Below are 24,452 nucleotides of genomic sequence, written 5' to 3'. Positions count from 1 at the left end.
CCAACCAATTTTGCTGTCAAATGGTGCGCCTTCTCTTCTGAGCCCCGCCATGCGCCCAAACAATTACTTTCCACCACATATGAGGTATCGTCGTACTCAGGAGAAATTGCACAATACGTTTTATGGTACACTTTTTCCTGATACCCTTGTGAAAAATAAGCTACGTGGTTCAAGTAACAGTTTTGTGGTGAAAAAAAAAATGTATTCATGGCTCAACATTATCAACTTCTGTGGAGCCCCTTGGGGCTCGCTAAACATATAGATAAATTCCTTGAGGGGTCTAGTTTCCAAAATGGGGTCACTTGTGGGGGAGCTCCATTGTTTAGGCACCTCAGGGGGTCTCCAAATGAAACATTACGTCAGCTAATGATTCCAACCAATTTTGCTGTCAAATGGTGCTCTTTCTCCTCTGAGCCCCGCCATGCGCCCAAACAATTACTTTCCACAACATATGAGGTATTGTTGTACTCAGGAAAAAATGCACTATAAATTTCATGGTGCATTTTTTCCTGATACCCTTGTGAAAAAAAAAGCTTCCTAGTTGAAGCAACAGTTTAGTGATAAAAATTTTATTTTTTTCTTTTCACGGTTATAAACTTCTGTGAAGCCCCCAGGTGTTCAAAGGGCACACCAAACAACTAGAAAAATTATTTGAGGGCTCTAGTTTCCAAAATGAGGTTACTTTTGGGGAAGCTCCATTGTTTAGGTACCTAATGGGGGTCTTCAAACCCGACATGGCGTCCGCTAATGAGTGCAGCTTATTTTGCACTCAAAAATTCAAATAGCGCTCTTTGCCTTCCGAGCCCTGCCGTGTGCCCAAACATTTGATGTCCACCACACATGAAGTATCTGCGTGCTCAGGAGAAAATGCACAATGCATTTTATGGTGCATTTTTTACTGATACCCTTGCTATACATGTACATTAACTTTTTTTTTTTTTAGGGTATTATTCATAGGATTGAGGACTTGTATAGGTTCACATGCACCATACATATATGGCGGACGTGCACCACTTGTGTATGGAGTCAGTTCCATACGCTGTGTTTGGCAGCTGCCATGTTAATAATTTGGCATCCATGAGTCCCTGCTGCAATGGGCAGAAGCACATAGTCTGCTAAAGGCATGAAATATTATTTATCCTTGGAGTTTTTGTACTGCTTTTTCCAGGAGGCACTTGTTCCTTGCAGCAGAGACCTGTAGAAACATCTGGAAACTTGGCTTTGCATGACGTCCAGAGGGGCCGCGACAGGTGCTTGAAATGAATAGAGTAGTAACTCCATTGTGATGTGATGCCGTCTGGAAATCATTTTCTTATTTTACTGTAGCGGTTTGGGTTGTAAAGCATTTAAAGCAAAAAAATAAATAATATTGCATAAGAATAGCTATATTTGTCTGTTTGCTTTTGGATTTATTTGTTTTTTTTTGAGTAACCAGAATGCATTTTCACATTTCAGGCTTTGGGAGAGTGTCTGGGACGTGGTAATGACAATAAAGACATGGATGTCATTAACAAAGTCCTTAAGGTAATATTTTTGTTATTATATAGATAGAGATAATTAAAATTATATATATATATATATATATATATATATATATATATATATATATATATATATATATATATATATATATATATATATATATATATATATATATATAGTGGTATTGTTTTGTCTCTGTCCGTCCCTAAGAGGTCATAAACATTTTCTTAAACATTTTGCCATAAAACAGGTTCATCTGCAGCTTTCTTTTTCCCCACAGAGCTGCAGTATTTTTATTATCCACTAGATGGCTACTTACACTCAACATTTTTTTTTTTTTTTTTGCTTAGTTTCTTCTAGGAGTCTGGGCCAAGGATTTGAATGCAAGAGAAGATTATGTTAAGCGAAGCGTGCAGGGTAAACTTGCAAGCGCCACACAGAAGCAAACCGAGTCCTATTTAAAACCACTATTCAGAAAACTGCGTAAAAAGGTGAAGGCCACTGACCAAAGCACAGAGCAGCGCATTGCTTTCTTCTTTCACAGTTTATGAACAGCAGACCACACACTTGACTTTTTGTAGCTCAGGAGCGTCTTTCAGATATGACTGATCAGCCAGACTGAATATTAAAAAGAGAAAAAATCTCAAATACATAACTAAATAAGGCTTTTTTGAACTCTTCTTCTTTTTTTTTTTTTTTCTTTTTATTGAAGATTATACAACATAACAAGGTTACATAAAAGAATAAACCGCATTTCTCATTAAAGGCAACCTGTCACCAGATTTTTCCCTATTAAGCTAAAAGAATCCCCTTCTGCAGCTCCTGGGCTGCATTCTATGAAGGTGCGCCTTGGCCCTGACTCCCCTTTCAGACCCCAAAAATAACTTTATAAAATTTGGCCGTTAGGTATGCTAAAGACCTTGGTTGGCCAGATGGGAGGGCTCATTTTCTGCTCATGTTCCCCTTCCTGCCGCTGATTGCCGTCCTCCTGTCTTGATTGATGGAATGACGCCTCTGTCGTCATCCTTGTCGCATTTTCAAATCTCGTGCCTCTGCAGTTAGGCCGGCTCGCGCAGGTGCAGTTCACTGTGCCATATCGCAGGCAGAGCAGAAAACATAGCTGCCCTCGATCGCACCGGTGAGCTAAATGCGCAGACGTGAGATTATGGGCCGGTACGAGCATGGTGCTGGTGGGGTCATGCACGGCGCCGACCATAATCCGACAGGAGGATGGCAATCAGCGGCAGGAGGGGGGACAGGAGCAGAAAATGAGCCCGCCCATCTGGCCAACACATGTAATTAGCAGACCTAATGGCCAAATTTTATAAAGTCATTTTTGGGGTCTGCAAGGGGAGTCAGGGCCAAGGTGCACCTTCATAGAAAGCAGCCCAGGAGCTGCAGAAGGGGATTCCTTTAGTTTAATAGGTAAAAATCTGGTGACAGGTTCCCTTTAATACTGTCTGGCAAAGTTCACTTTGCCCTTCACATACCCTGGGTCTAATATCTTAACCAAACACATAAGACACCAATGTCCACTAACAAATATATACTTTAATCATAAGAAAATGCTCATCGGCAGGGGACTATTGTGAGTCAAAGGGGAATCAAGCCAAGGCTTCCATACCTTGTCTGTTTTTGAGGACAATATCTATTTTTATATACCACCCCCTTAGGAATCTGCTGGGGTCTTCTATCCATTAATTTCATGGTCATAGCCTTGCAACCGAAAAACAGTGTTTCCCTGAGAAGAGTGCGAGGGTAGTGAGGCCAGGTCTCTTCAAGGATACCCCATAAACACATCTTAAGGCAGAGTGGTACATGGCATGGTATGATGTTGATGAGAACTATGACCTCTTTCTAAAAGTCTGCAATAATAAGGCAGTACCACATCAGGTATTTAAAATCTGTCGCCTCTTCCCCCAGACCTATGGCAATCTGCAGTGGTAGATCTAACCATTATATATAACCTGCTAAATGTCAGGTATAGTGTTGAGTGAGTAGCTGGCTATTTGTACTCGCTATGCTGTTAGTGAATACTGTCCATTACTCGCATATTTGTTACGAGTAGCGTACGCAGTGTAAGTCAATGGGAAATACGCGCTAAGTAGCGAGTAACCCGAAAGCCGTACTATTCGCTACTCGCATGAAAAGTACGGTTTTCGAGTTACTCGCTACTTTCTTTGTCGCTCTATTGGGAGACCCAGACAATTGGGTGTATAGGCTATGCCTCCGGAGGCCGCACAAAGTATTACACTCAAAAGTGTAAAGCCCCTCCCCTTCTGCCTATACACTCCCCGTGCTCCCACGGGCTCCTCAGTTTTTGCTTTGTGCGAAGGAGGTCAGACACGCACGCACAGCTCCACAGATTGGTCAGCAGCAGCTGCTGACCATGTCGGATGGAAGAAAAGTGGGCCCATATAGGGCCCCCAGCATGCTCCCTTCTCACCCCACTCTTGTCGGTGGTGTTGTAAGGTTGAGGTACCCATTGCGGGTACGGAGGCTGGAGCCCACATGCTGTTTTCCTTCCCCATCCCCCTCAGGGTTCTGGTGGAAGTGGGATCCTATCGGTCTCCAGGCACATGAGACCGTGCTTCATCCACAACTCCTGTGGAGCCTGCTGGATAGGAGCCGGGTATCGTTCAGGGACATGGCCCTGCTACTTGGAGGTACTCTGTGTTCCCGTGGGGACCGCGCACAGCAACACTCCAGCTTTGCTGGGTGTGCTAGTGCACCGGGGACCGCGGCGCTGACCGGGTTAATATGTGCCATTACACACTCAGCGTTGCTGAGTGTGTTTATGTATAGGGACTGCTGCATTGACCGCCGCTGCCTTGGAAACACTGCGGCGCGGCTGGGACTTGTAGTGCGCCGGGGACTTCCACGCCGGCCGCGCTTTTACGGCGGCCGCGTTTATTACTAGAGTCCCCGGCTTTTTTGCGGCCTAGTTTCCTTTCCTCCCGCCCATAGCCCTGACAGGCAGGGGAAGGGCGGGACGCTGCACAGAACGAGCAGCACTGAGGGCTGGAGCATGCTTTGCATACTCCACTCCCCTCACTGTGCACAGTGCAGGCACCAGTTCCCGCTCTTTCTGGGTCACGCCCACAGCTCCCTCCTCTCCTCAGGACGCATTCCTGTCAGCTCCTCGGACGCTGCAGAGGGGGACAAAATCTGGGAGACCCAGGCAGGGACTCTGGTGGCATCACAACCGCTTTAAGCGGGTGGTAAGCAGCACCTGTGGTGCTAGCCCCATTGTGCAGTAGTGTAACATAATATGTTTATTTTACACTGTATAGTGCACAGTTGATTTCTGGCTATATACCCTATTGTGTTGCTCAGGGAAGATAATAGCATGGCGCCCACAAAAGGCAGGGGTGCCAAAACACAGGCTTATTATGCTGCCTGCGCCGCATGTACGACCCCGCTGCCGGCAGGTTCCACTGACCCTCATTGTATACAGTGCTCGGGCCCTGTGACACTTACTCGGCCAGAGCCTCTGCTAAGAGGGGCCCAGGGGGAGCCACCTGCTGACAATGTCCAGGTGACGGGGACAGAGTTTGCAAAACTCTCTGAGACTATGGCTAAGATACTAGAAGCCTTGCAGTACAGGCCGGTATCTCAGCACAGGGACTCTGTTGAACCTTTGTTCCCTGGCCCCCCTCAGTTGGACCAACAATGTCCTCCCGGGGTATCTCATAGATCCGAGGCTGAGGGTTCTGACACAGACCCCAGCCCCAGACCGACTAAGCGAGCTCGCTTAGATTTTCCCTCGACATCATCATATTGTTCAGGGTCTCAGCGAGGGGAATCTCGAGTTGATGAAGCGGAGGTAGCTGATCAGGATTCTGATTCTGAGGGCGCTCTCAATCTTAATACTCCAGACGGGGACGCCATAGTGAACGATCTTATTGCATCCATCAATCAAATGCTGGATATTTCTCCCTCAGTCCCTCCAGCAGAGGAGTCGGCTTCTCAGCAGGAGAAATTCCGGTTCAGGTTCCCCAAGCGTACACAGAGTATGTTTCTGGACCACTCCGATTTCAGAGAGGCAGTCCAGAATCACCATGCTTGTCCAGATAAGCGTTTTTCTAAGCGCCTTAAGGATACACGTTATCCCTTTCCACCTGACGTGGTTAAAGGTTGGACTCAGTGTCCCAAAGTGGATCCTCCAATCTCCAGACTGGCGGCTAGATCCATACTTGCAGTGGAAGATGGGGCTTCACTCAAGGATGCCACTGACAGGCAGATGGAGCTCTGGTTGAAATCCATCTATGAAGCGATCGGCGCTTCTTTTGCCCCAGCATTCGCAGCCGTATGGGCGCTACAAGCTATCTCAGCAGGTCAAGCGCAAATTGAAGCAGCCACATGCACGTCCGCGCCACAAGTGGCGTCCATTACCACTCAGACCTCGGCATTTGCGTCTTACGCTATTAATGATGTCCTGGACTCTGCGAGCCGTACGGCGGTGGCAGCCGCCAATTCGGTGGTACTCCGCAGGGCCTTGTGGCTACGGGAATGGAAGGCAGATTCTGCTTCCAAAAAGCGCTTAACCAGTTTGCCAATTTCTGGCGACAGATTGTTTGGCGAGCGTTTGGATGAAATCATCAAACAATCCAAGGGAAAGGATACATCCTTACCCCAGCCCAAACCGAACATACCCCAAAAGAGGAGAGGGCAGTCGAGGTTTCGGTCCTTTCGGGGCGCGGGCAGGTCCCAATTCTCCTCGTCCAAAAGGCCTCAGAAAGAGCAAAGGAACTCTGATGCATGGCGGTCTAAGTCACGTCCTAAAAAGACCACCGGAGGGGCAGCTAACAAAGCGGCTTCCTCATGACTTTCGACCTCCTCATTCCGCATCCTCGGTCGGTGGCAGGCTCTCCCGCTTTTGCGACACCTGGCTGCCACGAATAAAAGACCGCTGGGTGAGAGACATTCTGTCTCACGGTTACAAGATAGAGTTCACCTCTCGTCCCCCGACTCGATTCTTCAGGTCATCCCCGCCTCCCGAGCGAGCCGAGGCTCTTCTGCAGGCGCTGGGCATTCTGAAGGCAGAAGGAGTGGTGGTCCCTGTTCCTCTTCAGCAACAGGGCCATGGTTTTTACTCCAACTTGTTTGTGGTCCCAAAGAAGGACGGGTCTTTTCGACCTGTCCTGGACCTGAAACTTCTCAACAAACACGTAAAGACCAGGCGGTTCCGGATGGAATCCCTCCGCTCCGTCATCGCCTCAATGTCCCAGGGAGATTTCCTTGCATCGATCGATATCAAGGATGCTTATCTCCACGTACCGATTGCTCCAGAGCACCAGCGCTTCTTGCGCTTCGCCATAGGGAACGAACACCTGCAGTTCGTGGCACTGCCGTTCGGCCTGGCAACAGCCCCACGGGTTTTCACCAAGGTTATGGCTACTGTAGTAGCGGTCCTCCACTCTCAGGGTCACTCGGTGATCCTGTACTTGGACGATCTGTTGATCAAGGCACCCTCTCTAGAGGCATGCCAACACAGCCTCGACGCTACCCTGGAGACTCTCCAGAGTTTCGGGTGGATCATCAATTTTCCAAAGTCAAATCTGACACCGGCCCAATCGCTGACATACCTTGGCATGGATTTTCATACCCTCTCAGCGATAGTGAAGCTTCCGCTGATCAAGCAGCGGTCACTACAGACAGGGGTACAATCTCTCCTTCAAGGTCGGTCACACACCTTGAGACGCCTCATGCACTTCCTGGGGAAGATGGTGGCAGCAATGGAGGCAGTTCCTTTCGCGCAGTTTCACCTGCGTCCTCTTCAATGGGACATCCTTCGCAAATGGGACAGGAAGCCGACGTCCCTCGACAGGAACGTCTCCCTCTCGCAGGCGACCAAAGCTTCCCTTCGGTGGTGGCTTCTTCCCACTTCATTATCGAAAGGGAAATCCTTCCTACCCCCATCCTGGGAGGTGGTCACGTCGGACGCGAGTCTGTCAGGGTGGGGAGCGGTTTTTCTCCACCACAGGGCTCAGGGTACGTGGACCCAGCAAGAGTCCTCGCTTCAGATCAATGTTCTGGAAATACGGGCAGTGTATCTTGCCCTGAAAGCGTTTCAGCAGTGGCTGGAAGGCAAGCAGATCAGAATTCAGTCAGACAATTCCACAGCGGTGGCTTACATCAACCACCAAGGCGGCACACGCAGTCGGCAAGCCTTCTAGGAAGTCCGGCGGATTCTAGTGTGGGTGGAAGCCACGGCCTCCACCATCTCCGCAGTTCACATTCCAGGCGTGGAAAACTGGGAAGCAGATTATCTCAGTCGCCAGGGCATGGATGCAGGGGAATGGTCCCTTCACCCGGACGTGTTTCAGGAGATCTGTTGCCGCTGGGGGGTGCCGGACGTCGATCTCATGGCGTCCCGGCACAACAACAAGGTACCAGCGTTCATGGCACGGTCTCAAGATCCCAGAGCTCTGGCGGCAGACGCCTTAGTTCAGGATTGGTCGCAGTTTCAGCTCCCTTATGTGTTTCCTCCGCTGGCACTGTTGCCCAGAGTGTTACACAAGATCAGGGCCGACTGCAGCCGCGTCATCCTCGTCGCTCCAAACTGGCCGAGGCGGTCGTGGTACCCGGATCTGTGGCATCTCACGGTCGGCCAACCGTGGGCACTACCAGACCGACCAGACTTGCTATCTCAAGGGCCGTTTTTCCATCTGAATTCTGCGGCCCTCAACCTGACTGTGTGGCCATTGAGTCCTGGATCCTAGCGTCTTCAGGGTTATCTCAAGACGTCATTGCCACTATGAGACAAGCTAGGAAACCAACGTCCGCCAAGATCTACCACAGGACGTGGAAAATTTTCCTGTCGTGGTGCTCTGCTCAGGGTATTTCTCCCTGGCCTTTTGCCTTGCCCACTTTTCTGTCCTTCCTTCAATCTGGACTGGGAAAGGGGTTTGTCGCTCGGCTCCCTTAAGGGACAAGTCTCGGCGCTCTCTGTGTTTTTTCCAGAAGCGCCTAGCCAGACTTCCACAGGTACGCACGTTCCTGCAGGGGGTTTGTCACATCGTCCCTCCATACAAGCGGCCGTTAGAACCCTGGGATCTGAACAGGGTGCTGACGGTTCTTCAGAAACCACCATTCGAGCCAATGAGGGATATTTCTCTCTCACGCCTTTCGCAGAAAGTGGTTTTCCTAGTTGCAGTCACTTCACTTAGGAGAGTGTCTGAGCTAGCAGCGCTGTCATGCAAAGCTCCTTTCCTGGTGTTTCACCAGGACAAGGTGGTTCTGCGTCCGGTTCCGGAATTTCTCCCTAAGGTGGTATCCCCCTTTCATCTCAATCAGGATATCTCCTTACCTTCTTTTTGTCCTCATCCAGTTCACCAATGTGAAAAGGATTTGCACTTGTTAGATCTGGTGAGAGCACTCAGACTCTACATTTCTCGTACGGCGCCCCTGCGCCGCTCGGATGCACTCTTTGTCCTTGTCGCTGGCCAGCGTAAAGGGTCACAGGCTTCCAAATCAACCCTGGCTCGGTGGATCAAGGAGCCAATTATCGAAGCTTATCGTTCGGCTGGGCTTCCGGTTCCCTCAGGGCTGAAGGCCCATTCTACCAGAGCCGTGGGCACGTCCTGGGCTTTGAGGCACCAGGCTACGGCTCAGCAGGTGTGTCAGGCGGCTACCTGGTCGAGCCTGCACACTTTCACGAAGCATATCAGGTGCATACCTACGCTTCGGCGGATGCCAGCCTAGGTAGACGAGTCCTTCAGGCGGCAGTTGCCCACCTGTAGGAAGAGGCCGTTTTACGGCTCTCTTACGAGGTATTATTTTACCCACCCAGGGACTGCTTTTGGACGTCCCAATTGTCTGGGTCTCCCAATAGAGCGACAAAGAAGAAGGGAATTTTGTTTACTTACCGTAAATTCCTTTTCTTCTAGCTCTAATTGGGAGACCCAGCACCCGCCCCTGTTTTTTTGTGTACACATGTTTGTTCATGTTGAATGGTTTCAGTTCTCCGATATTCCTTCGGATTGAAGTTACTTTAAACCAGTTTATAATTCTTTTTCCTCCTTCTTGCTTTTGCACCAAAACTGAGGAGCCCGTGGGAGCACGGGGAGTGTATAGGCAGAAGGGGAGGGGCTTTACACTTTTGAGTGTAATACTTTGTGCGGCCTCCGGAGGCATAGCCTATACACCCAATTGTCTGGGTCTCCCAATTAGAGCTAGAAGAAAAGGAATTTACGGTAAGTAAACAAAATTCCCTTCTTTCCCCACTGACTTAGGTTGCGCTGGCTACTCGTAACGAATATGCGAGTAGTGGGCAGTACTCGCTAACAGCATAGCAAATACGAATAAACTACTAGCTCAACACTAGTCAGGTAACATCGATGGATTATATACATTTGGATTAGCTTCTTACTAATTACCATTGAGACATACTGTGGGGAGGTGAAAGCCTCGCTCTAATCTTCCTCTCATAGTGTTACTGTCCTCCATTTGGCCTCAACGAACAATGGCGATGAGGAGCCACTCCTGCTTATTTACTGGGTACAGAAAAGGGAAATTAACCCTTGGGTCCCTGGCTCCATAGAATCCTAATCAGTGAGTATGTGGATATAAGAGAACTTCAATTGTTTGGGAACTGAGCATTTAGGGCATGGCTTAGGCTAGGTTCACACATAGCGACAGCGACGTCGCGGTTACGTCACCATTTTCTGTGACGCAACAGTGACCTTGTATGTCGCTGTTATGATCGCTGCTTAGCTGTCAAACACAGCGACGCAACAGCGATCATAACGTCGCTACATGTGCAGAGAGCAGGGAGCCGCACACACTGCTTTGCGCTGGCTCCCTGCTCTCCTAGCTACACTACACATCGGGTTAATTAACCCGATGTGTACTGCAGCTACATGTGCAGAGAGCAGGGAGCCGCGCACACAGCTTAGCGCTGGCTCCTTGCACTCCTAGCTACAGTACACATCGGGTTAATTAACCCGATGTGTACTGCAGCTACATGTGCAGAGAGCAGGAGCCGGCACTGGCAGCGTGAGAGCGGCGGAGGCTGGTAACGAAGGTAAATATCAGGTAACCACCTTGGTTACCTGATGTTTACCCTGGTTACAGCTTACCGCAGCTGCCAGATGCCGGCCCCTGCTCCGCCTCATTTTGTCACTCTCTCGCTGTCACACACAGCGATCTGTGTGTAACGAGCAGCGATCTCACAGCAGGGGCCAGATCGCTGCTCAGTGTCACACACAGCGAGATCGCTAATGAGGTCACTGCTGCTGCGTCACAAAAACCGTGACTCAGCAGTGATCTCAGCAGCGATCTCGCTGTGTGTGAAGCACCCCTTAGGATAGGTCATCAATGTCTGATTGGCTGGATTCCATCACCCGGTACCCCCACTTATCACCTGTCCCTGGTGCCGGTGGCGTCAGCAGGCAGCCGGAAATGCTCAATTCCAGGGCTGCACTGACGACTGATAATGGCCGGTGCCGAGTACTGCACATCCGCCTCCTATTCAAATCAATAGGAGGCGAATGTGTAGTACCTGGCCGAGGCCACTATCAGAAAACGGTGCAGCTCCGGAACTAAGCATTTCCACCTGCCTGCTGCCGCCGCCGGCACTGGTAGCGGTGGGGGTTCCGGGTGTCTGACTGGATAGAACACCCCAGGTATACATCTGCCTGTGTATTGACTTCTAAGTTTGACCTAAACTGAGCATCTTGGCAGTGTAGCAATTTGGGAAGAACTCCGTTATGCCGTAAGAGGGACTCGACTGCTGTTTCCTTGAATTTAAAAACCTTTTTGGCTGCTTTCCACACTGGAACCACGAGTCTCTAAATAATATGGCTTTTACTGTACATTAATGTAGAAAAAAATGTAATTATAGCTGCTATAGATATGGCTTTGACACTTTTGCAGGAGGCACAAGAGCCATTAATGTATGGTGATATAGGGGCATACTTATTGCTACGTTTCAGATCAGCAAAACAAGCCTTTGTTTTTTATATATTCATATTTGTTTATAAAAAAGAGCAACCAATGTTTTGTATTAGATCAAAAAGCACAGATTTAAAGGCATTGTCACATCTAGGGTACTATAAAGTGAACCTGTCAGCATGATTTTGTACTGTAAAGTGAAGATATGTCCCTATTGTCCCTGTAATACAGATTAAATTGGTACCTTTGAAGAAATCCACTTTGTTGATCTGTGATAATCACCATTTTAAGTTTTCTGCTAATTAGATTTCTGTGCACAGAGTCGGACTGTACACTGGGTCTTCTCCTCCCTGTCTGTGACTCCCCGGCCCATCCACCTGCCTCCAGTCTCTGAATAACTTGCCTCCTCTGTCTGAAATCACAGCACTGCCCTGTCATGCAAAGATTGGAGGAAGGCGGAGGGGCCACGGAATAAGAAAGGGAGGAGAAGCCCCTATGCAGCGAAATCTAGTTAGCACAAAACTTAAATGGTGATTAAAGAAAAACAACAACAAAATGGATATTTTTCACCAAAGGTATCACTGTAGTCCATATAACAGCAGCGCTACAGCCATGTCTTTACATTACAAAGTTGTGCTGACAGGTTCTCTTTTCATGTCTGTATAATGGCTGATGAGGCCCCATGTTGCACCATTGTGAGTGGCTTGGTTTCTCCATCGATATTTGAGGGTTGGTAAAATATTTTTCTTTATCGTTCCTTTGGGAGACCCAGACCATGGGTGTTTAGCTTCTGCCTCCGGAGGACACACAAAGTACTACACTTAAAAGTGTAGCTCCTCCCTCTGAGCTTATACACCCCCTGGTGAGCCAGTTTATCGCTTTGTGTTCAGGAGGCATACATCCACACATGCATTCTCATCTGATTTGTTTGAATTTTGGAAAGAGTTGGAAAGAAAAGCGGGTCCGTGTCTGGACTCCCGGCATGTCCCTTCTCACCCCACTGTGTCGGCGGTGTTGTTAAGGTTGATTCACAAGGCTGGAGCCTTACATGCCGCGCTCCTTCACCATCCCTTCTGGGCTCTGGCTTGAAGTGGGAGCCAGCACGGTCTCCATGCCTGGCAGGAGTCCGGTCTCCATCCACAGCCCCTTGAGGATCCTGTTGGACCGGAGCACTCATCCCCAGGGACCTGGCCCTGCGTCTCAGCAGCTAAGTACCTGAGACTTTTATGTGTTGGGGGTCCCGGTTCTTTATTGTATGGGGAGAGTATGCTGTATGTGATTGTTTTTGACTTTTCCGGCGGGTTCTCTAGCTTTTGCCCGAGAACCGCGCCGATGGTGCCTGCTTGTCGGCCTCGCCACTTAAATTTAGGCCCCGGCTTCGCCGGAGGCCTAGTTTCGTTTTCCTGCCCTCACATGTCACTCATGCAGAGGGACAGGTTCGGCTCCTCCCGGCGGTCGTTCTACACAGGGGAGGGACACTCCCCACTGCTGGGGCGTTCCTCCTTCCCTGCAGGTCTCTATAGCCCTCCAGTTCCCGCTCTTCTATAGGAACGCCTCCTAGTCCCGCCCCCTCTCTTCGCTCCGGCGGCCATTTCTAAGGCAGAGTTCACTCTGCTCTGGGACATCCTGCATTCTGCACCCCTGCTGAGGTGCTGTGCACTGGGGGACCGGGCTTCGGGATCTGGAGGGCACACAACACCGCGCTCAGCGGTCTGGTAAGCCACAGCCGGTCTCCGGTTGTGGACCTCTGTATATTCTCCCTGGGGTTCATTCCCTGCAAAGCCCCCACTCCAGCAGCATGTCTCACACAAGGAGCAAGGCTCCAAAGCTTTATTCTGCATGCAAGCTCCTGCTGCCTGAGCCGAGCATTTATCCACACTGTGATGGTTGCTCTAACTTGGCGCTGCCACAGCCTGGAGTCTCACCCCCAGTGGTCTCTCAGGCTGCTGCTGCTGCACCTGTGGCTGAACCCCCGGCCTGGGTAGAGTCCTTTTCTAGGTCCATATCCCAGTCATTTGCTGAGTCCATGGGACTTTTGTCCAGGACTTTGATGAATATGCATCAGCCCTCCTCACAGGGTGCCTCTAATACTCTTGACAGAGGATTCCTATCCTCTGACCTCCGTCCTTCGGAGCTCACGGAGGATTCATCATCTGATCCCAGACCCCGTCCTTCTAAGAGAAGGCGCAGGGTTTCCTCCCCCTCCCCATCCCACGACTCTGTCTCAAGAGCTGACTCTCAAGATGAGGAGGATGCCCTCACGGGGGGCTCGGAGGCTATGTACCCCATCGATTTCTCTGAGGGTGACTCAGATCTTAGTGATTTGATTGCTTCTATTAATTCTGTGCTGGATCTCAATCCGCCAGTATCAGAGGAGCAACTCTCTTTGGCAGAAAAACATCAGTTTACCTCGCCTAAGAGAGTAAAGAGTGTGTTCTTTAACCACTCCAGTTTTCAGACCGCTGTGACCAAACCCAGGGCCTGTCCTGACAAACGCTTTCCAAAGCGTGGTTCTGATGACCGGTTTCCATTTCCACCTGAGGTGGTCAAGGAGTGGTCTCACTCCCCAAAGGTAGACCCTCCGGTGTCTAGGCTCTCAGCCCGGACCGTTGTGTCGGTGGCTGACGGCACCTCACTTAAGGATTCCACTGACCGTCAGATTGACCTTCTGGCCAAATCTGTGTATGAAGCTGCGGGGGCCGCGTTTTCCCCGACTTTTGCAGCAGAGTGGGCTCTCAAAGCCATCTCTGCTTCTCTAGAGGAGATGCATTCCCTCACCAAGGAATCTATGCCTGAGATGGTTACCTTAACTTCTCAGGCTTCAGCTTTTTCATCTTATGCCATGTCTGCAATGCTAGAGGCTGCTCACCGCACTGCGGTGGCTTCAGCTAATTCTCTTGTTATCCGCAGGATTCTGTGGCTTCGAGAGTGGAAGGCAGATGCTTCTTCCAAGAAGTTTCTTGCTGGGCTCCCTTTTGCTGGTTCACGGCTGTTTGGTGAACAGCTGGATGAAATCATTAAGGAAGCTACTGGCGGGAAGAGTACTTCCATGCCACAAACCAAGACCAGGAAACCCGCCCAGGGTAGTAATCAATCGAGGTTTCGTTCCTTTCGTGCCTCCAACTGGTCATCCTCTAAGCCTTCCGCCTCGTCCGCTAACTCAGATAAGGATCAGAAATCCAACTGGCGCCCAAAAGCGCGTCCGCAGAAGACCGCAGGAGGTTCTGCCACTAAGGCAGGTTCCTCATGACTCTCGGCCCGCTCCAGCCACATCCTTAGTCGGTGGCAGGCTCTCCCACTTTGGCGACGCTTGGTTAAAGCAAGTCTCCGATCAGTAGGTGAGAGACATCATATCTCACGGCTACAGGATAGAATTCTCTTCCAGCCCTCCAAACAGATTTGTTTCTCTCAACTCCCCCCTGCTCCAAGGCCGCCGCCTTCTCACAGGCCGTGGCATCCCTGCAGGCAAACGGAGTGATTGTACCAGTTCCCGCTCGGGAACTGTTCAGAGGTTTTTACTCAAACCTCTTCCTAGTTCCAAAAAAGGACGGTACCTTCCGGCCCATCCTGGATCTCAAGCTTCTCAACAAGCATGTCCGGGTGCGGCATTTTCGCATGGAGTCTCTGCGATCAGTCATTGCCTCTATGACCCAGGGGGATTTCCTGGCGTCCATCGACATCAGAGATGCCTATCTACATGTGCCAATCGCAGTGTCACATCAGCGTTGGTTACGTTTTGCGATAGGAGAGGATCATTTCCAATTTGTGGCTCTCCCCTTCGGGTTAGCCACGGCCCCTCGGGTATTCACCAAGGTCATGGCGGCAGTGATTGCGGTCCTGCACCTCCAGGGGTTGGCAGTGCTTCCTTATCTGGACGACCTTCTGGTCAAGGGTCCATCCAGCGCAGACTGTCAGCGGAGTGTTTCGCTCACTCTCGCCACTCTAGCCCAATTCGGGTGGATTGTCAATCTTCCCAAATCCACTCTGACTCCGACCCAGAGTCTCACGTACCTAGGGATGCAGTTCGAGACTTTTGCCGGCACTTGTGAAGTTGCCCTTAATCAAACAGCAGTCTCTACGGCTAGCGGTGCGCTCTCTCCTGAGGCCCCGCCGTTATTCCCTCAGTCGCCTGATGCAGGTGCTGGGTCAAATGGTGGCGTCCATGGAGGTGGTCCCCTTTGCCCAGTTCCATCTGCGCCCTTTGCAGCTGGACATTCTCCGCTGTTGGGACAAGCGGCCTTCCTCCTTGCACAGGTTAGTGTCTCTCTGTCGCCACGGACCAGGAGCTCTCTTCAGTGGTGGCTTCAACCCCTATCCCTGTCCCAAGGGCGCTCCTTCCTGACTCCGTCCTGGGTGATTCTCACCACGGATGCCAGCCTATCCGGCTGGGGAGCGGTACATCTCCACCACAGAGCACAGGGCACTTGGACTCCGTCCGAGTCAGCCCTTTCAATCAATGTGCTGGAAACCAGAGCTGTGCTTCTAGCTCTCCTAGCCTTTCACCACCTGTTGGCGGGCAGGCACATTTGAGTCCAGTCAGACAACGCGACAGCGGTTGCCTTCATCAATCACCAAGGCGGGACACGCAGCCGCCTGGCAATGTTGGAGGTCCAACGCATTCTTCAATGGGCGGAGAACTCCAAGTCCACCATATCCGCAGTCCACATCCCAGGCGTAGAAAACTGGGAGGCAGATTATCTCAGCCGTCAATCCGTGGACGGTGGCGAGTGGTCCCTGCACCCGGCAGTGTTTCAGTCAATCTGCCGCAAGTGGGGCACTCCGGACGTGGACCTAATGGCATCCCGTCACAACAACAAGGTTCCGGTTTACGTGGCTCGCTCCCACGATCCTCAGGCCTTCGCCGCGGACGCTCTGGTTCAAGACTGGTCCCAGTTTCGTCTGTCCTACATGTTTCCTCCTCTAGCTCTCTTGCCCAGAGTCCTGCGCAAGATCAGAATGGAGGGCCGCCGAGTCATCCTGATTGCACCGGACTGGCCCAGGCGAGCTTGGTATCCGGACCTTCTCCAACTGTCCGTAGAGATGCCGTGGCATCTTCCGGACCGTCCAGACCTACTCTCGCAAGGTCCGTTTTTCCGCCCGAATTCTGCGGCACTCAAATTGACGGCGTGGCTCTTGAGTCCTGGCTTTTGACGGCTTCTGGTATTCCTCCTAAAGTCATCTCCACTATGACTCTGGCCCGTAAGTCTTCCTCCGTCAAGATCTATCACAGGACTTGGAAAATTTTCCTGTCCTGGTGTCGCTCTTCCGGCCATCCTCCTTGGCCATTCTCGTTGCCGACCCTTCTGTCTTTTTTACAGTCCGGTCTGCAGCTAGGACTGTCCCTCAACTCTCTCAAGGGACAAGTCTCAGCTCTATCAGTGCTGTTCCAGCGGCGTCTTGCCAGGCTGGCTCAGGTCCGCACCTTCATGCAAGGCGCGTCTCACATCATTCCGCCTTATCGGCGGCCCTTGGATGCCTGGGACCTTAACTTGGTCCTCACGGTATTGCAGAAACCCCCTTTTGAGCCCCTTAGGGAGGTTTCTTTGTATCGTCTTTCTCAAAAGGTGGCCTTTCTAGTTGCCATAACTTCTCTCAGGAGAGCCTCTGATTTGGCTGCGCTCTCCTCGGAGTCACCTTTTCTGGTTTTTCACCAAGACAAGGTAGTTCTCCATCCGACTCCGGACTTTCTTCCTAAGGTGGTCTCTCCCTTCCACCTTAACCAGGACATTTCCTTGCCTTCCTTCTGTCCGGCCCCTGTTCATCGCTTTGAGAAAGCGCTGCATTCTTTAGATCTGGTGCGTGCTCTCCGGATTTATGTGTCTCGCACCGCTGCGCTTAGGCGTGCACATCTCTTTTTTTTTTTTTGTGCTAACCACAGGGTGGCGCAAGGGTCTCTCTGCTTCTAAGCCGACCTTGGCCCGTTGGATTAGATCGACCATTTCGGACGCCTACCAAAGTACTCAGGTGCCTCCCCCGCCGGGGATCAAAGCACACTCGACCAGAGCTGTCGGTGCCTCTTGGGCTTTTAGGCACCAGGCTACGGCTCAACAAGTCTGTCAGGCTGCCACTTGGACTAGCCTGCATACCTTTTCGAAGCACTACCAAGTGCATGCTCATGCTTCGGCAGATGCGAGCTTGGGCAGACGCATCCTTCAGGCGGCTGTCGCCCACTTGTGAAGTTAGGCTCCGCCTACTTCTTAGTTTTTTCTGTTTATTCCCACCCAGGGACAGCTTTGGAACGTCCCATGGTCTGGGTCTCCCAAAGGAACGATAAAGAAAAAGAGAATTTTGTTTACTTACCGTAAATTCTTTTTCTTATAGTTCCGTATTGGGAGACCCAGCTTCCTCCCTGTTGCCTGTTGGCAATTTTCTTGTTCCGTGTGTTATCACCGGCTGTTGTCGTGGACAGAGTCTCCGGTTGTTCCGGTTCTTGCTCGGTCCTACTTGTGGGTGACTATTCTCCTTCAGCTTTTGCACTAAACTGGCTGTGACTGGCTCACCAGGGGGTGTATAAGCTCAGAGGGAGGAGCTACACTTTTAAGTGTAGTACTTTGTGTGTCCTCCGGAGGCAGAAGCTAAACACCCATGGTCTGGGTCTCCCAATACGGAACTATAAGAAAAAGAATTTACGGTAAGTAAACAAAATTCTCTTTTTTTCAGAACTCTCATTGAACTAAATGGGTAGCAATGAACAAAGCACATTCCCGTTTGCACTAAGACTGCATCTATTGTGCATTTTTGGCATATACTGTGGTTATAACATACAGTATATCACAAAAGTGAGTACTCCCCTCACATTATGTTATATCTTTTCATGGGACTACACTGAATAGTTGATAAAATATAAAGTAGTCAGTGTACAGCTTGTAAAAATGTAAATTTGGTGTTCCCTCTAACATCAAAGGTAGGGACACAACCTTTGATGTACCAGTACGTCCAAAGTCGTGAAGGGGTTAAAAATTAGTTCTCCATTGAAAACTGCACATTGATAAGCTTAGTACTTCAGATTTAGCAGTTACCAAACAAGCTGCTAATGTTCACTAATAATTTCTGAAGATTGTCAGAGACCCCCGAGAAAAAATCTACTACCCCATGATTACTATTTTATCCTATGTAATAAGTGAGGGATCGTGTAGTGACAGACAGTAGACTGACTACCCCCCCCCCCCATACAACACACATAGAGAAGACTATAGTTTGTGTCCTTTTTATATAGTATTGTTCTGTATGATTAGTGAGTTGGCACGCTAGATAGTATGTATTGCTTCAGGATGATCATAGTCACAACTGTCTCCAGTATCAGGATGCATCAAGTTACGTTAATTGGTGTTCAGAATTACAAGCTTATTAAAGGGGAATGAGGTACTTTCCACCAGGAAATTGTATTCTGTCTGATCAGCAGCTGTCAGCTATTGTTTTTCTCCTTAGCCTGGAAAACGAGTGTGGGCAGATAGAAACATGTTTGTTTCTTATATACCAATGCATTTTTTATGTCTGATCTCTAGTAGAAGAAAGCTAGGATTTAACCGTTAATGAACAGTGCCTTTCTCACCTGTCTTGCACCCTCTTTGATACTGTCTTTTCCTGTGTTTTTCTACCCAGAATCTTCCCGCTGACATTAAAGAGTCAATCACGGATATTATCAAATATGTGCTGCAAAGAGAATACGTGAAGGTAAGTAATGTGCCATTCAGCCTTCCAGCCTCTGGTGGGAAATAAGAAAGCGGACTCCTCTAACTAAGAATAACTTTACAAACAAAAGTACATTCGATTTTTCTGAAACAACTTTTTTTTAATAAGCAGTCTGTTTCCAACTTGTTGTGTCTGATAGTTAGTGTACTTTCCACCAACGTTTCATAATTCAATAGTACAAGCAAATAATGTATATTAGTTTCTTAGCAGAGAGATTTGCTCCTTTCTCCACTTATAAGCCACATTCTGCACTACCTACTGAATTTATCAATCACTCTTAAAAGCAGTTCAAATCCATTTGCTGAAGACCGCCAGCTAACTGCCATCTCGGACCCTATTCCCACTTGCGTTTAATACGGACGAGTACGATCCGATTAAAAAAAAAAAAAATCGGATTACACTTGCATGACTGTTATTGAATGAGAGAGTGTCCATCTGTAATCGGGTTGAGGAAAAACTCGCACGAGACTCTCCAATGCAAGTCTAAGGCTGTGTGTGTACATTGCGTAATTTCATGCGCTTACGCTGCATATTGCACTACAGCGTAAGCGCATGCGTCCTGTGATCCCAGCACAATCTGAATGTGCAAATTCCATCCGCACGTTGCGTATTAGAATGCAGCGCTTCAGCTGCTGCCAAATCGCTGCGTTCTAAAAAGCAACATGTCACTTCTTCCGTGCGCTTTGGATGCTGCTCCAACTTAAGTCTATGGTGGGGGCAACGTCCAGAGCACATGAATTCTGCAGGCACACTGCATCCATTACACAGTGTTTCTGCAGCGATTTGAAGCGCACATGCACTACCAAATCGCTGCAGAAATTTCTGCATGAACACTACGCAACGTGCGCACATAGCCTAAGGCTGTGAGAAAACACAGAACGCACATGGACCATCTGTATGCCATGCAATTTTGTACTGATACATTACCATTCAGTAGCATAGAACACTGTAAATGATTGTAGAATAATAGTTGCAGAGAAAAAAAAATGCACGTGATACGGTTGCTAGGTGAGAAAAAAAAAAATCGCACACTTCCATGAGATACATAACACCAAACCGATTTCACTCATCCTACTTTTCCGGATAAAAATCGATTATTTTTTTTTTTTCTTTTTACTTTTTAAATCGACTGTATATTCAAGTGGGACAAAGGCCTTAGATTAAAAATGGCATTTATTTGAGGTGCTCGGTGAGAAAGACGGCAGCGGCTCTTAAAGACACATGATGGCTGATTTAAAGCTGCCGTATTCTGCTGGGAAAGATGCAAGCTCTGCGTGTGAGGCCGCATCACAGACCGAAACATGACATTTGATATATGTTGTGAAGTAGTTAATATAATGTAAGGAAAAATGTCAAAGTTCCAAGACATGTAAAATGGTGGGAAAATAATACAAATCCACCAATTTTTATATTTTTTTTGTCTTTTGACGTTTTTACCGTGTTGGTTGTGCAATAAAAACAACCAGGGAGCACAATTCTCCAGGATGACAGAACTGCAGCAGTATCAGACTTCTATATACAGTACAGAGCAAATGTTTGGACACACCTTCTCATTCAAAGAGTTTTCTTTATTTTCATGACTCTAAAAAAAATTGTAGATTCACGTTGAAGGCATCAAAACTATGAATTAACACATGTGGAATGAAATACTTAACAAAAAAGTGTGAAACAACTGAAAATATGTTTTATATACTACGTTCTTCAAAGTAGCCACCTTTTGCTTTGATTACTTCTTTGCACACTCTTGGCATTCTCTTGATGAGCTTTAAGAGGTAGTCACCAAAAATGGTCTTCCAACAGTCTTGAAGGAGTTCCCAGAGATGCTTAGCATTTGTTGGCCCTTTTGCCTTCACTCTGCGGTCCAGCTCACCCCAAACCATCTTGATTGGGTTCAGGTCTGGTGACTCTGGAGACCAGGTCATCTGGCGTAGCACCCCATCACTCTCCTTCTTAGTCAAATAGCCCTTACACAGCCTGAAAGTGTGTTTGGGGTCATTGTCCTGTTGAAAAATAAATGATGGTCCAACTAAACGCAAAGCGGATGGAATATCATGACGCTGCAAGATGCTGTGGTAGGCATGCTCATTCAGTATGCCTTCATTTTTGAATAAATCCCCAACAGTGTCACCAGCAAAGCACCATCACACCTCCTCTTCCATGCATCACGGTGGGAACCAGGCGTATAGAGTCCATCCGTTCACCTTTTCTGCGTCGCACAAAGACACTGTGGTTGGACCAAAGCACAGATTTTCCACTGGTCTAATGTCCATTCCTTGTGTTCTTTAGCCCAAACAAGTCTCTTCTGCTTGTTGCATGTCCTTAGCAGTGGTTTCCTAGCAGCTATTTTACCATGATGGCCTGCAGCACAAAGTCTCCTCTTAACAGTTGTTCTAGAGATGTGTCTGCTGCTAGAACTCTGTGTGGCATTGACCTGGTCTCTAATCTGAGCTGCTGTTAACCTGTGATTTCTGAGGCTTGGGACTCTGATAAACTTATCATCCGCAGCAGAGGTGACTCTTGGTCTTCCTTTCCTGGAGAGGTCCTCATGTGAGCCAGTTTCTTTGTAGCGTTTGATGGATTTTGCCACAACACTTGGGGACACTTTCAAAGTTTTCCCAATTTTTTTGGACTGACTGACCTTCATTTCTTAGTGATGATGGCCAATCGTTTTTCTTTACTTAGCTGCTTTTTTTTCTTGCCATAATACAAATTCCAACAGTCTATTCAGTAGGACTATCAGCTGTGTATCCACCAGACTTCTGCACACCACAACTGATGGTCCCAACCCCATTTATAAGGCAAGAAATCCCACTTATTAAACCTGACAGGGCACACCTGTGAAGTGAAAACCATTTCCGGTGACTACCTCTTGAAGCTCATCAAGAGAATGCCAAGAATGTGCAAAGCAGTAATCAAAGCAAAAGGTGGCTACTTTGAAGAACCTAGAATATAAGACATATTTTCAGTTTTTTCACACTTCTTTAAGTATTTCATTCCACATGTGTTAATTCATAGTTTTGATGCCTTCAATGTGAATCTACAAGTTTCAGAGTCACGAAAATAAAGAAAACTTTGAATGAGAAGGTGTGTCCAAACTTTTGGTCTGTACTGTATTACTTTGGTATTTTGTTTTCTTTTTCCCCAAACATTTAGATTTTAAGTTTTTAAATAGGTTTTTATTTTTAAAATTTCTTTATATTTCACTAGGGAAAATGGTCTGAATCGAATTTAAGTTTTTGTTTTTTGTTTTTCTTTTTTTTAATCAAGGAGTCCTCATCTTTACCGCTATTTTATTTTTAACCCCTTAAGGACGAAGCCAGTTTTGTACTTAATGCCCAGGCCATTTTTTGCAATTCTGACCAGTGTCCCTTTATGAGGTTATAACTCTGGAACGCTTCAATGGATCCTGGTGATTCTGACATTGTTTTTTCGTGACATATTGTACTTCATGACAGTTATAAATTTAGAACGATATTTTTTGCTTTTATTTGTAAAAAAATCGGAAATTTGATGAAAATGTTTAAAATTTTGCAATTTTCAAACTTTTAATTTTTATGCCCATAAAACAGAGTTATGTCACACAAAATAGTTAATAAATAACATTTCCCACTTGTCTACATTACATCAGCGCAATTTCTGAAACAAAATTTTTTGTGGTTAGGAAGTTAGAAGGGTTCAAAGTTCATCAGCAATTTCACATTTTTTCAACAAAATTCACAAAACCATTTTTTTAGCGACCACATCACATTTGAAGTGACTTTGAGAGGCGTAGGTGACACAAAATACCCTAAAGTGACACCATTCTAAAAACTGCACCCCTCAAGGTACTCAAAACCACATCCAAGAAGTTTATTAACCCTTCAGGTGCTACACAGGAACTAAAGCAATGTGGAATGAAAAAAAGCAAAAAATAAAATGTTACCTAAAATGTTGCTCTACCCCAAATTTATTCACTTTTAGAAGAAATAACACAACAAAATGGACCCCAAAACTTGTTACCCACTTTCTTATGAACGCGTTAATACCCCACATGTGGTCAGAAACCTCTGTTTAGACAAATGGGAGGGCTTGGAACGAAAGTAGCAATATTTGAATTTTGGAAAGCAAATTTGGTTGAAATAGATTGCGAGCACCATGTTGCATTTAGATGTCCGCTAAGGTACCTAAACAGCAGAAACCCCTCACAAGTGATACCATTTTGGAAACTAGACCCCTTAAGGCTCCTATCTAGGGGTATAGTGAGCATTTTGGACCCACAGGTACTTCAGAGATTTTGATAACGTTACATTGTCATATTGAAAATTTTCATTTTTTTCCACATAAATGTTGATTTAGCATAAAATTTCTCACTTTTTCAAGAGGCAACAACAAAACATGGATCCCACAGGTTGTTATCCAATTTCTTGTGAGAGCAGGGATACCCCACATGTGGCCAAAAACCTCTGTTTGGATAAATGGGAGGGCTTGGAATGGAAGGAGCACCATTTGAATTTTGGAAAAGTTGAAATAAATTGCGCACACCATGTCACATTAGCAGGGCCCCTTGGGTGCCTATACATCAGAAACCCCCCACAAGTGACCCCATTTTGGAAACTGGACCCCTCAAGGATTTTATTCAGGAGTATAGTAAGCATTTTGATTCCACAGGTACTTCACAAAAATGTTGCTGTAGCAACAAATTTCTCACTGTTAGGCTATGTGGCCATGATCCAGCGACACGTCGTCTAGTACACAGTGTCAGCCTTCCTGCAGAGATGTGAGTGTTGTCCACGGGAGAACGCAGCTGCCCATGCCCACGATTTGGGTTCAGGCTGCTGTGGACTTTAGTTCTATTCTACGTGCAGAGAACACTGTCGTCTCCGCAGCATAAATTGACATGCTGAGGCTCGGGAAGCTGCACCACAGGTCAATGTATGCTGCGGAGAAAAGAAGCACATTGGGCATGGGATTTCTAAAAATCCTTCCACTGTGCTTCTACTGCACAATGCAGCGTTATGGACGCAGGAAAAACACTCTGCACCCAAAACGCTGCAAACCCTGATTGTGGGCACACAGCCTAAAATGCTACAATGGATGAATGGATAGATGACAAACATTTATAACATCCCACCCCCCTGCATATTCTAAGCTGGCGCCCTTCAGTGACTTTAAAGTGGCACTAAAGGGTGCCTAGCCTTGTATTTAGCCCAAAAAGAAAAAAAAATAATTAAAATAAATGACGTGGGGTCCCCCCTATTTTTGATAGCCAGCTAGGGTAAAGCAGACAGCTGTAGCCTGCAAACCACAGCTGACAGCTTCACCTTGGCTGGTGATCAATTTGGAGGGCTCCCCAAGCTTTGTTTTTTTAATTATAAAATTTTTTTAAAAAAAAACGTGGGGTC

General features: G+C 47.8%; 1 protein-coding gene across 3 annotated transcripts in view; it reads left to right on the top strand.

The window, feature by feature from the left end:
• Positions 1-24,452, top strand: part of PRPF18 (pre-mRNA processing factor 18) — a 78,113-nt gene that overhangs the window by 49,558 nt on the left and 4,103 nt on the right. For all 3 annotated transcript variants that reach the window (XM_075342585.1, XM_075342584.1, XM_075342583.1), the window contains 3 exons: positions 1,456-1,524; positions 1,833-1,973; positions 18,982-19,053. In XM_075342585.1, coding sequence (XP_075198700.1) covers positions 1,456-1,524; positions 1,833-1,973; positions 18,982-19,053 — 282 coding nt within the window. The remainder of the gene's footprint in view (positions 1-1,455; positions 1,525-1,832; positions 1,974-18,981; positions 19,054-24,452) is intronic.

The sequence above is a fragment of the Anomaloglossus baeobatrachus genome, chromosome 4, assembly GCF_048569485.1.
Source record: "Anomaloglossus baeobatrachus isolate aAnoBae1 chromosome 4, aAnoBae1.hap1, whole genome shotgun sequence".
Classification (NCBI taxonomy): Eukaryota; Metazoa; Chordata; class Amphibia; order Anura; family Aromobatidae; genus Anomaloglossus; species Anomaloglossus baeobatrachus.
The sequence above is the reverse complement of the archived record's forward strand: the minus strand, read 5'-3'. Positions and strand labels throughout refer to the sequence as shown.